The sequence below is a fragment of the Anser cygnoides genome, chromosome 33 (genome assembly GCF_040182565.1).
Source record: "Anser cygnoides isolate HZ-2024a breed goose chromosome 33, Taihu_goose_T2T_genome, whole genome shotgun sequence".
NCBI classification, from domain to species: Eukaryota; Metazoa; Chordata; class Aves; order Anseriformes; family Anatidae; genus Anser; species Anser cygnoides.
In genome coordinates this window covers 1044047-1055503 of record NC_089905.1, presented here as the reverse complement: position 1 = coordinate 1055503, position 11457 = coordinate 1044047, and the positions used below count along the sequence as shown (strand labels likewise).

The window sequence follows — 11457 nt, the reverse complement described above, 5'->3', positions numbered from 1 at the left end:
AGCCGAGCACACGCTCGCCTCTCCTTCACACGCTGTCCACGCTCCGCAGGCGGCGCGCTGATTGGCCAGCCGGCTTGTAAACAAGGCGGCGGCGGCCAATGGGCGCGCTGATCACGCGAGCAGCACGGCCTGGCCACGCGCCTTCGGCGTGGAGCGCCTGGCATCAACAGGCGCGGGAGGGGGGAGCGCGGGCGGGCGGAGGCTATAAAAGGGGGCGGGCGGCGGCGCCGCGGCCAGAGCGCTGAGGGCAGCAGGAGGCGGAGGAGCTACGCAGCGGCTCTGCGGCGGGCAGAAAGGGGTTAAACCTCCTACTTTTTTTTTCTTTTTTGACTGAAACCAGCCTTTTTTGGGGTGGTTTATAGCCTTTTTTCCTCCTTGCGAGGAAGAAAAACCTATCTCTGCCCCGCGTCGCCGCTCGCTGCTTCCTCGGGAGAATCCTCACGCACTCACCTCAGCCATGGTGATGTTCAAGAAAGTTAAGACCTTCCTCGTGGCCTTCAGCGAGCCCGAGAAGGTTTATTGTAGCGGGGAGAAGGTGGCCGGCCGCGTGCTGGTGGAGGTGGCCGAGGTGACTCGCGTCAGCGCCGTCAAGGTGCTGGCCTGCGGGGTGGCCAAAGTCAACTGGGCCAAGGGCCCCCAGCAGTGCAAGCAGGAGATGGAGTACCTGCGCTTCGAGGACGTCCTGACCCTGGAGGAACAGCCCACAGGTGAGGGCTTGGGGCTGGGAGAAGGGGGTGTGGAGGTGGGTCTCTCCTTGGGGTGTCCTGGCTGTGCCCCCTTGGGTGTGGGGTGTCTTGGTGGGGAGTTTTGGGGGAGTTTTGGGGTGGGAGGGCTCAGCGCTGAAAGTGGAACCGGGTGGTGGCTGGAACTCGGGAGAAATGAGGAAATGGATAGAGGCCTCACAGCTGGGCAAAGGGAAAGGTGAGGGTTTCTGTGCCCTGTGAGGAGCCCGGAACAAAAGCAGCCGTGCTGCGACCAAGGGACCTGGGTGTTGAAGTGGCTGGGAGCAGGCAGAATGAGATCGGTTTGGGCTGGGTGTTGCAGGGCAGCAGGAGCTGAGCCTGGTGCCTGCAACAGGTAGGCAGGGAGGGGCCCGCACAGATGGTGCCAGAGGCGAGGAGTTTCCAGGGCACGGAGAACTTCCCTGCCTGCCTTCAGCCTCCCTGTTGGGCTGGCTGCAGGGTAGGCGGAGAGGGAGTTGGCAGAGTTCCCGGGAGATACCTGGGGTGATGTGAAATCTCAGAGATAAACAGCGAGGAAGGTGGTGTTGGATACTCCTGCAAAGTCCAAGGGGGAGGCAGTGGGGAGGGGTAACGCAGGCTGAACTGAGGCAAGATTGTGTTTGTGGCCTCAGCTGCGGATGTTGAAAGAGGAAGTGAAAGTGCTGCTCGCTTCATGAGGACATGAAGTTCTGTGGTTGTTTGGGGACAGGTGTGGGAGGCTCTTAGCAAACAGCTAATGCTGCTCTAGCTCATGCAGCCTCTGACTTGATCGCTGCCTGGGTAAGCACGAAGGGGATAATGCTTAAGAACAGTGCCCTGGAGCTTCATCTAACGCTCCCCTCTTCTTTTCCCAGATGGGGATGGTTCTGTAATCTTGAGACCTGGGAACAAATACGAGTACAAATTCGGATTCGAGCTTCCGCAGGGGTAAGTATCACACAAATACAGTCTCTGAGGAAAAAAAAATAAATCGCGGTCTTATGGAAAACTCTGTTGCTGCCTCAGATGTGCCTAACAACAGGTGTTTGTCTTCTCAGGCCTCTTGGTACAACCTTCAAGGGAAAGTACGGCTGCGTGGATTACTGGGTGAAGGCCTTCCTCGAGCGCCCGTCCTTTCCCACACAGGAGATAAAGAAGCGCTTCGAGGTTATGGACCCCGTTGATGTGAACACTCCAGAGCTGCTGGTGAGTGCTGCTGTGCCTTGCCACCCTCCAGGAGGTTTGGGTGCCGGAGGGTGTTGAGAGAGGCGCTTAGGTGGGGTCACTCTGACCTCTGTAATTAAGACGCCCTTAATGGGCTTCGTTGCTGAGCGTGGATTAAGGGCTTAGTTCCTAAGAAGTCTTAGTCACTTCTAGAAACCTACACCAAGGCAGGTGAAGTGAGTCACTTGGGCCTTCATTTCCCTGTAAGACACTCGAGCCTTACAGGGAACTTGAACCTGAGATCCCAAACTGGGGGGGAGAAGGCGAAGCTTGGAGCGGGCAGGAGGAATGGCCTGGGGGCAGCAGGCAGGTTTCATCCGGGTAACCCTCTGCTTTCTCCACAGTCCCCAGTGGCTGCCAAGAAGGAGAAGAAGGTGTCCTGCATGTTCATTCCTGATGGCCGCGTGTCGGTCAGCGCGCAGATCGACAGGAAGGGCTTCTGTGAAGGTAGGAGCCTGCCTGGCTCGAGGAGCGAAGGGGGGAGGCAAGGGGCAGTGGGACGAGTTTTGGGGGAGCCTCGGGGGGCGTTGAACCAGCGCATGGCGGCTCAAACGGGCAGACCCCAAGAGGAAAGGTTGGACCTTCCTAAATGCAAACTGTCCTTTCCTCCCCAGGTGACGAGATCTGCATCAACGCCGACTTCGAGAACACTTGCTCCCGCATCGTGGTGCCCAAAGCAGCCATCATCGCCAAGCACACCTACCTGGCCAACGGGCAGACCAAGGTGTTCACTCAGAAACTCTCCTGCGTCCGGGGCAACCACATCATCTCGGGCATGTCAGAGTCCTGGCGGGGCAAAACGATCCGCGTCAAGAAGCTGAAGCCGTCCATCCTGGGCTGCAACATCCTGCGCGTGGAGTATTTCCTGCAGGTGAGTGGCTCGGGCTGCTGATGCCGCGTCCTCGCTCGGCGGCGGGGGTAAACTTGGGGTGCTGCTGGCTCCCGACGTCGCTTAACTCCGGTCCTTCCACTCTTGCAGATCTACGTCAGTGTCCCGGGCTCCAAGAAGATCATTTTGGAGCTGCCCCTCGTCATCGGCAGCCGGTCGGGCATCGGGAGCCGCAGCTCCAGCATGGCCAGCCAGACCAGCTCCGAAATGAGCTGGGTGGACCTCAACCTGCCGGATGCTCCAGAAGGTGAGCGGGGCACGGCGACGGCGGGGGGGGCTCCTGGGGGGCGCCCCACACCTGCCACTGACGCGGTTTTTGGGGTGCTGTGGGGCAGTGCTCACCCTTTCCCTCCCTGTCTCGCAGCACCCCCCTGCTACCTGGACATCGTGCCTGAAGACCACCGCCTGGAGAGCCCGACCACCCCTCTCCTCGACGATCCCGACAGCTTTGACAGCCCCATCTTCATGTACGCCCCCGAGTTCAAGTTCATGCCGCCGCCCACCTACACCGAGGTGAGCAGCGGGGCCCCGAGGGCTGGCTGCTGGGCTTTTGGGGAGCAGGGGGGGGATTTGGGATTCGGGGAGCAGAGGGATTTAGGGTGGGGGGGACAGGTGTGGTTCTGGATGGTAGCTCTGGGCAGATCTGGTGGGGAATGCGTCCGGAAGCATCTCACCGGCCTCTTGGCTTCTTCCCCAGGTGGATCCCTGCATCGCCAACAACAACGTGCAGTGAGTGCCGAGCGGAAGTCACGCTCCCACTCTTTTTTTTTTTGGACTCTGAACCTGCCGTGGGACCTGGCAGCAGCCCAGACCGGCGTCTTCCTGGGAGCCCTGCTGCAGGAGTGGCCGCACGAAGGGCGCCCGTCACGACAGCTCCCAGGGAGGCTCTCGGGCGAGCGCGGAAGGGGTGAAGTGTCTGAGTCTGTGTGTTCCCTCGCGTGCTGGCTGCCTTGGCGCGTACGAGGAACCCTCCTGTGGCTCAGGGGTTGTTGGGGACCTTGCTCACAGCCAAAGTCTTCCGAAAAAAACAAAAAATACCAAGGTGCTCACGTGGAAGCGGGCAGAAGATGGGGGTGTGGAGCGCGGAAGGTGTAAGTGCCTCAGACACCTCGGTCCCAAACCCTTCGGGGAGGGGAGGAGAGGCAGATGCCAGCCCGAAAGGACTTGCAGCGCCGTTGCTCTGTGGGAAACCGCCATCGCAACGCCGTCCTGCGATGGATGCGACCCGCGCGACAGACGATTGTAGCCAAACCCGGCCCTCTGCCCGGAGGGCTGTTGCTCTCGCTTAGGCTAATTAATTAACGCCTCTGATGTCTGAGCTCCCCGCACGGGGCGAGGGGCAAGGCTGCAGAAAGCGATGGACCCCCGTTACGACGGGGAGCTAATGCGGTGCCCCGAGGGCTGCTCTGCATGCTGGTCTGGGCTAGTTCGCTTCCTAGAATCCGATGGGGGCAGCTCGGCCCCGCGACCGGGGCGGTTTGCGTTGAGCGGCGCCGTGCCCGTAGCGTTGATCTTCGGCGTCTCCTCTCTGAACTACTAACCCCGCGCAGCCGACGCGGGGCGGGAGAAATCACTATGCTCCGTTCTACTCGCTTCACGCCCGCAACCGTGGCGGCGGCGGCCTCCCCCAGCACCGTCCCGGGCTGGCACCGCCCGAGTCCCTGACATTTCGACCAAAACTTCGTCTCCCGGTGCCAAAATGCCCCCGACTCGGGCGAGGCCGGGCTGCGGCGCGGAAGGGGCGAAACCAAATCTGGCCAGTGAATTTCTTGCCGCCGTGATGGGGATGGCCCCAGGAGGGCTGAGTTCTCGCGGGCTGCTGGGGCGTGGAGCGGATGACTCCTTTGTACAGTTTGTTTTTGTATTGTTTTTTTTTGGGGGGGGGAGGGGGATAAGAGTTGAAAAAGTCTATATTTTGTACTGCTGAGGCTCTACAAACCCCTATGGGGCGAAGTTTTTAATAAAGATCTCTCAAAGCGACGTCCTTGTGGGGTCTCTGACTTGGGGCGTGGGAGGGCGGCGGAGGGGGAGTTGGGGGAGTGGGGCGGAGGTCCTGAAGCCACCTGAGGGGCTTGAGGGGTCGCCCCCATGCCCCCATCCCTGCCCCACACACCTCTGCGAGGCACAACGGGCTCGGTGCTACCGCAGCGCCTGCGTTGGGCACCCATGGGTGCACCCTGTGGAACGCAACCACTGCCTGAGAGCGCGCGCAGCCCTGCTCCGGGTGCTTTTTGGGGCCGGGTCAGCCAACGGCTGCCCTCTCTCAGTGCCCTGCTCTGTGGGGAGAGGAAACCCGCTGCTCAGTTCAGATTCGCTTCGTTTTACCCCGATTTCCACACCTGACAACCGGCCCCGTACCTGCAGCGGGAGCGGGTGCGCTGCGAAGGCCCCAGCCCTGCGGGTCGCGGCCGTGCGGGACTGGGGACCCCGCAAAAACGCCCGTCGAGGTGGTGGCGGGCGAGGATGAGGTTTTAGGAGGAGAAGCCGCCCTTGGGAAGGGGAAACTGAGGCACGGAGCGGCAGCTCCCCGGCGCCCGGTCCTGATGGGGTGGGAAATTCCTGCGCGCTCGCGCGCCCCGCAGCCCCTTCCTCCGGCCCTTTTTTGGGGGATGTGGGTGAAAGTTGACGGAAAATCTGACGGCGGCGTGACGCTGCCTGCGGCCGCCGGCTTTGTCCAGGAACGGGGCCCAGATCCCTCGAGAGGAAAACAGCCCGCGTGCGGCCCGACCTTGGCCGAGCCGCCGCGCTCCCTCACCCGTCCCCTACTTGGCGGACGCCCCCTCCCTCGCCGAGCACCCCGACGCCTCCAGGGGGGCGGGGGGGGTGTCTGCAGGACCCCCGCGGGCACCGCCACCACCCCGCAGCGCCTTGAACCCTGCGCTCCACGCCACGGCCGCCGTGCCTCAGTTTCCCCACCCTGCCCGCTGCAGCCCCCAAGTCCCCTGTCCTCCCCCCCCCCGCCCCGTAGCCGGCCCTTATCTCACCGCCGCCGGCGCGGCGCGGCACCAGCTCGGCACGTAGGGGCCTTATCGGCGGGATGCCGGCGGCTCCGGCCGTGCCAGGCCAGCACGGCCCCCGTAGGACGAACCCCGTCCCCAAGCCCCGTCCCCAAGCCCTGTCCATGTCCCCGTCCCCGAGTCCTGTCCCCGTCCCCGTCCCCATCCCCGAGCCCCGTCCCCAAGTCCTGTCCATGTCCCCATCCCTGAGTCCTGTCCCTGTCCCCGTCCCCGTCCCCGAGCCCTGTCCCCAAACCCTGTCCATGTCCCCGTCCCCGAGTCCTGTCCCCGTCCCCAAGTCCTGTCCCCGTCCCCGTCCCCAAGCCCCGTCCCCATGCCCCATCCCCAAGCCCTGTCCCCGTCCCCGTCCCCAAGTCCTGTCCCCGTCCCCGAGCCCCTGCCGCCGTCCGGTGCTGCAGCGCGGGGCTCAGCACCCTTCGCTTCACCAACCCACTCCGGAGCCATTTCCCATTTCTCCGAATTATTATTATTTTTTTTTATTATCCAAGAACAAAGCAAGATCACACAAAAAACAACCCCCCCCCCCCCACTCTTCCCTCCCCAACCCCGACAAACGGGGCCCGGGGAGCAAAACCAGCCCCGGCTCGGGGCCCGCCCGGGGGGGTTTGGGCTCGGGCAGCCCCCGGCACCGCTCGGGGTTTATCTCCCCTCGCCCAGCCCCAGCCCCGCGGCGCTTATCTCGCGGGGTCCAGCTGGGCCCGGGGGATGTCAGGGTACAAGAGGTGCTGCAGGGCTCTGACGCCCGGCGCTGTCACCCCGTGTCCCCGGGACGTCACGGCACCGTCCCATGACCGCAGCTCCGTGTCCCCCCCCCCCTCGCTGCGGGGCCTTTTTGGGGTGCTCGGGCCCCCACGGCACAGCCTCTCCCCGCACCCGTGGGTGCGAGGCTCAGGGTGCCCTCGGCGGGCAGCCCGCTGCCCCCCACGCCTGCTCCCAGCCCCTCCATCGCTTCGCCCCCGTGCCTCAGTTTCCCTTCGTGGGTTGATGCCCTGCGTGGGAGGGGATTTTTTTTTGGGGGGGTGGTGGGGGGGACACACACCGAGATGCCGTCCCCGTGCCCGGCTGGCACGGCTGCGGGGCCGGGCTGCCCTCCAAGCAGGTGAAGGGGGAGCCCGGCTCCGGCCCAAGTACGGGCAGGAAGAGCTTTATGGGGTGGGGGCTGCAGCCAGCTGGGGGTCCTGGGGGGCGGCGGGCAGCCCCTGCCAGCAGAGACCCCCCCCCAAAAAAAATAACCCCACATCCCAGGCTGCGGGGCAGCGCCGCGCACCCAGCTGGGGAGACACCCCCAGACCCCACGCCCCGTTTTGGGACCTGCCCCGGCCCCCGGGGTGGATCTGCCCCGCTCGGGGGCAACACGCGCTGCAGAGACCCTACAATAAACAAAGGCCCCAGGTGTGTTTTGTTTGTTTTTTATTGTTTCTTGTTGTTGTTGTTGTCCCGCTGCACCGTTCGAGGAAGGGCGCGGGGGCACGCTGCCAGGCGGGGACGGTGGCCACCTCGCCGTCACCTCCCCGGCCGCTGCCAGCCCCTTTGGGTGCCAGCGGAGCCCGAAGCCGCAGCCTCAGCAACATCTGCGCCCGCGCCCAGCCCGGCCCCGCTTTATGGCCCCGATAAAAACCAATTCGGGCCATAAAGAGGGGAGGGGAGGAAGAAAAAAAAAAACCCACCCTGGCTGGGGGGGCTCGGGTGGGCACGGCAGCTCGGGCCGTGCGCCGCAGCGAGTGGGATCACGCCCCTGCGCACCCGGGGGGCAATGGGGCCGCGTCTCGGCCCCCGCATCTCCCCCAGCCCCACACCGGCCCCATTGCCGTGGGGGGGGGGTGGTGGGGATTTATTTGCTCGCCCCTCCCTGCCCAGCTGTCCCTGCCCAGGCAGGGATTTTTCCAGCGAGCTGTTTACAGCGATGCGCCGCCGAGCTGGGGACGAGCCACCGCTGGTCCCTACAAGGACTCGTCACCGAGCCCCCTGCAACGGGACACTGCGGCCGGCCCGGGGAGCGGCGTGGCCGTGGCTAAATTGGGCTAAAAACGGGCTGTCTTTGGGAAAAAAGGGCTCGAAGCCCCTCTGCGTGCTGCCGAGGGGGTCCCTGCGCACAAGACGGGGGGTTGGGGGGTCTCTCTGCCCCCGGAGCCGCCCCAAGGGCTGGATCGCCGTCCCTCTGTTCATCCCCGTGTCCGTCCGTCCGTCCGTCCAGCACACCACCACCCACCCTGCGTCCCCCCCGGCCCCGTCCTGGGGGCTGCTGCAGATCCGCTGTGGGATTTGGGGCTCCGCTGCCCCCCCCCCCCGGGACAAGCAGAAGGAACGGGCGGCGGAGGGGACGAGGCGCTCCTCTTCCCTGCGGGGAAGCGGGGCCGGGGCTGGGGCCAAGCCCCGTGGGGTCCCAAGGGGTTCCCAAGGGGTTCCCAAGGGGGTGAAATAAGTGGGGGAGCCCGGAGCAGAGCCCCCACCCATGCACACCCCGCTCCCGGTGCCGCCCGGTGGCCCCGCAGCTGGCTGCTCGCCCCGGCTGCTGGCACGGGGCCCGCGCTGGCTCCGGCCCCGCTGCGCGCGGTGGCTCCAACTCGGCCAAAGGTCCCGGGCGCCTCAGCCCCCGCCACGGCCAAGCCACAGCCCCGGGGGGGGGGGACGGAGACGGCCCCAAAACCCTCAGCGGGGCGCAGCGGGGCTGCTCTGCGCACCAGGATTTGAGGTCCCCATTGATTTCGGGGCGCCTCGTCCTGCCATCGCCGCTCCATGCACCCCTCACCCCCCCCCCCCGGCACCTCGGGGCCGGGGCTCAGCTCCTCGCCTCCGCATTTATTATTAGCATTATTATTATTTTTTTCCCCTGCACAAGAACAAAATAACCGAGTCACTTGATGCGGGCTGCGGCTTTCCAGGTCGCTTGTTTACGGCCGGGCGGGGGGGGGGGGGGGGCTCTCGCATTTTATTTTATTTTTTTTTGCGCTTCTGCTCCTCGATGTGCTCCGCTGGAAACTATTCGCTCGGCAGCTGCCTTGGCTCGCGGCGCTGCCGGAAGGCGCTCGCGGCGCCGCGGTCCCACCGACTATTTTGGCTGCCCGCGCCCGCTGCCTTCCCCTCGTCGCCTCCTGCGGCAAAGTGGGTCAAAGGCTACGGCACGGGGGGGGGCCTCATCCTGGGGCTGGGGGGTGGGATAATCGCAGCCCCTGGGCATGAGCGGGAAGGGTCGCGATGCCAGCACGAGCCTTTTGGGGGATCTGGGCCGCCCCCAAAAAATCTGAGTTCACCCCGGGGGGCACAGCCAGCGATCTGCCGGCAGCTCCTGCGCCGAGGTGGGGGGGGGGGGGGAGGCAGCCGCAGGGTAAACGGGAGGCAGGATTTATCTCGACTCCACCGGATCGAGCCCCCGAAACGCTCCCGGGGGGATTCGGTTCGCAGCGGGCAGGCCGCCCGAACGCTGACATTCGCCCGCCGACCTTTACGGGTGGTTTTTTTTTTTTTTTTTTTTTTTTTTTTTTTTTGGGGGAGGCACCGCCAAGACCCGCTGAACTTCTCCGCTTTTTGCGTTTAATTTTAGCTCCGCTGCCGGTGAGCCGCAGCTCGCCAAGGTCACTGCTGGCCCGGGCCCTTGCAGCCCCCGCCTAATCCGGGCTGGAAACGCGGCCGCGGGCGCTGAACGTTAGCCGTGGCGCTGGAGCTCCCCGCGAACGAAGCCAATTTGGGTAAAGGGCGAGCGCTATTGTCTGCGGCGGGCAGCACGTGGGGATTTCTTTCCGATCGCCGGTGCTGGCAGCGTGGTGTGAGAGCAGGATCAGGCCCCGGGTGCTGCAGTTCCCTGCCCCCAGCCCCGCACACCCCTGTTCCCAATCCTGCACCCCCTGTCCCCAATCCTGCACCCCCCCATCCCCAATCCTGCACCCCCCGTCCCCAATCCTGCACCCCCTGTCCCCAATCCTGCACCCCCTGTCCCCAATCCTGCACCCCCCCATCCCCAATCCTGCACCCCCTGTCCCCAATCCTGCACCCCCCGTCCCCAATCCTGCACCCCCTGTCCCCAATCCTGCACCCCCCTGTCCCCAATCCTGCACCCCCCCGTCCCCAATCCTGCACCCCCGTCCCCAATCCTGCACCCCCCTGTCCCCAGCCCTGCACCCCCCTGTCCCCAATCCTCCACCCCCTGTCCCCAATCCTGCACCCCCTGTCCCCAATCCTGCACCCCCCCGTCCCCAATCCTGCACCCCTGTCCCCAATCCTGCACCCCCGTCCCCAATCCTCCACCCCCCATCCCCAATCCTGCACCCCCGTCCCCAATCCTGTACCACCCCGTCCCCAATCCTGCACCCCCTGTCCCCAATCCTGCACCCCCGTCCCCAATCCTGCACCCCCTGTCCCCAATCCTGCACCCCGTCCCCAATCCTGCACCCCCCTGTCCCCAATCCTGCACCCCCGTCCCCAATCCTGCACCCCCCGTCCCCAATCCTGCACCCCCCGTCCCCAATCCTGCACCCCCATGCCCACAGCCCCGCACCCCCCAGCTCCCAGGAGGATTTGGGAGCACCCCGGGGCCCATGGCCCTTTGTGGGGTGCCGCAGAGATTTGGGACCTGCCCCGTCCCCATCGGGGATTAGCCCCCCCCCCCCCAACCCCACCTCAGACTTCGGATGCTGCCCCCCACAACCCCAGCCCCCTCCTTGCTCCAAAGAGCCCGGACTACGGGGTGTCCTTGAAAGGGGGGGACCCCCCCCCCCCAAACCACCCCCCCCAAGGGACCAAAATCCATCGTCTGGGCCCCCCCAAGGGAAAAACCCCAAGCCAGGAGCCAGCGGAGCCGCGGCGCAGCAGCGAAGGGGTAAAAATAGCGGCGAGCAGCGGCCGAGGCGGCGCACGAGGAGCCCACGCGCCGCCTGCGTGCACCGGGGAGGAAGAGGCCCCGCTCCTCCTCCTCCTCCTCGCTCCCCAGCCTGTGGGGAAACTGAGGCACGGAGAGAAGGCTCAGCAGCGGCTTTGGGGCCCTGGGGTTGCAGAGGTTCCCCCCTGTCAGACTGGGGGGGGGGGGGGGGCAGCTCCCCCAGCCCCGTGCCCAAATCCCCCCCGTGCCCGAACCCCCGGCCGTGGGAGGGGGGGCACGGCCGGGGTTGTTCCCAGCCCCAAATTCCCCCTCGCTTGCCTCACCCCATTACTCAGCCCTGGCTGCCGGGGCTGTTATTTAGAGAGCACTTTTATTCCTTGAGGTGGGGCCGGATCCTTCCCTTTGTGCCCCAAGGGGGGGATCCCGGTGCCGTGGGGGCCCCGTGAGCCCCCCCCCCCAAGACGGGGCGCAGACCCCCGGAGCTGTGCGGGGAAATCGTCACCTCCTGGGGACCCCCCCGGACGGGGGGGGGGGGGGACACACATAGGGCACGACCCGGGGCATCTCTCAGCTTCGGGGACACCCCAAGGAAGGAAGAAAACGAGGGCTGGGGGGGGGGCGGGGGGGGGGGGCAAACAAAAACAACCATTGCAGCTTCACCGTTTCCAGCAGTTTTGGCACCGATTCCCACCCCGGCCCTTCAGCCCAGTGCCCCCAGCACCTCCTGGCTCCGTCCCCCCCGCAGCCCCCGGGGGACAAACGGGCACTGCCGTGCCCCCCCCCAGGACATCAGCACCCATCACCCCCCCCCCC

The 11457-nt window shown here is 65.5% G+C and overlaps 1 protein-coding gene across 1 annotated transcript; it reads left to right on the top strand.

Annotated features, from left to right (window-relative positions):
* Positions 1-226: 226 nt before the first annotated feature.
* Positions 227-4794, top strand: TXNIP (thioredoxin interacting protein). The gene is made up of 8 exons (XM_013201232.3): positions 227-707; positions 1577-1649; positions 1760-1907; positions 2270-2372; positions 2540-2796; positions 2905-3061; positions 3179-3327; positions 3512-4794. The coding sequence occupies exons 1-8, from the start codon at positions 458-460 to the stop codon at positions 3545-3547; spliced, it is 1173 nt and encodes a 390-aa protein (XP_013056686.2). The 5' UTR covers positions 227-457; the 3' UTR covers positions 3548-4794.
* The last annotated feature ends 6663 nt before the right edge of the window (positions 4795-11457 follow it).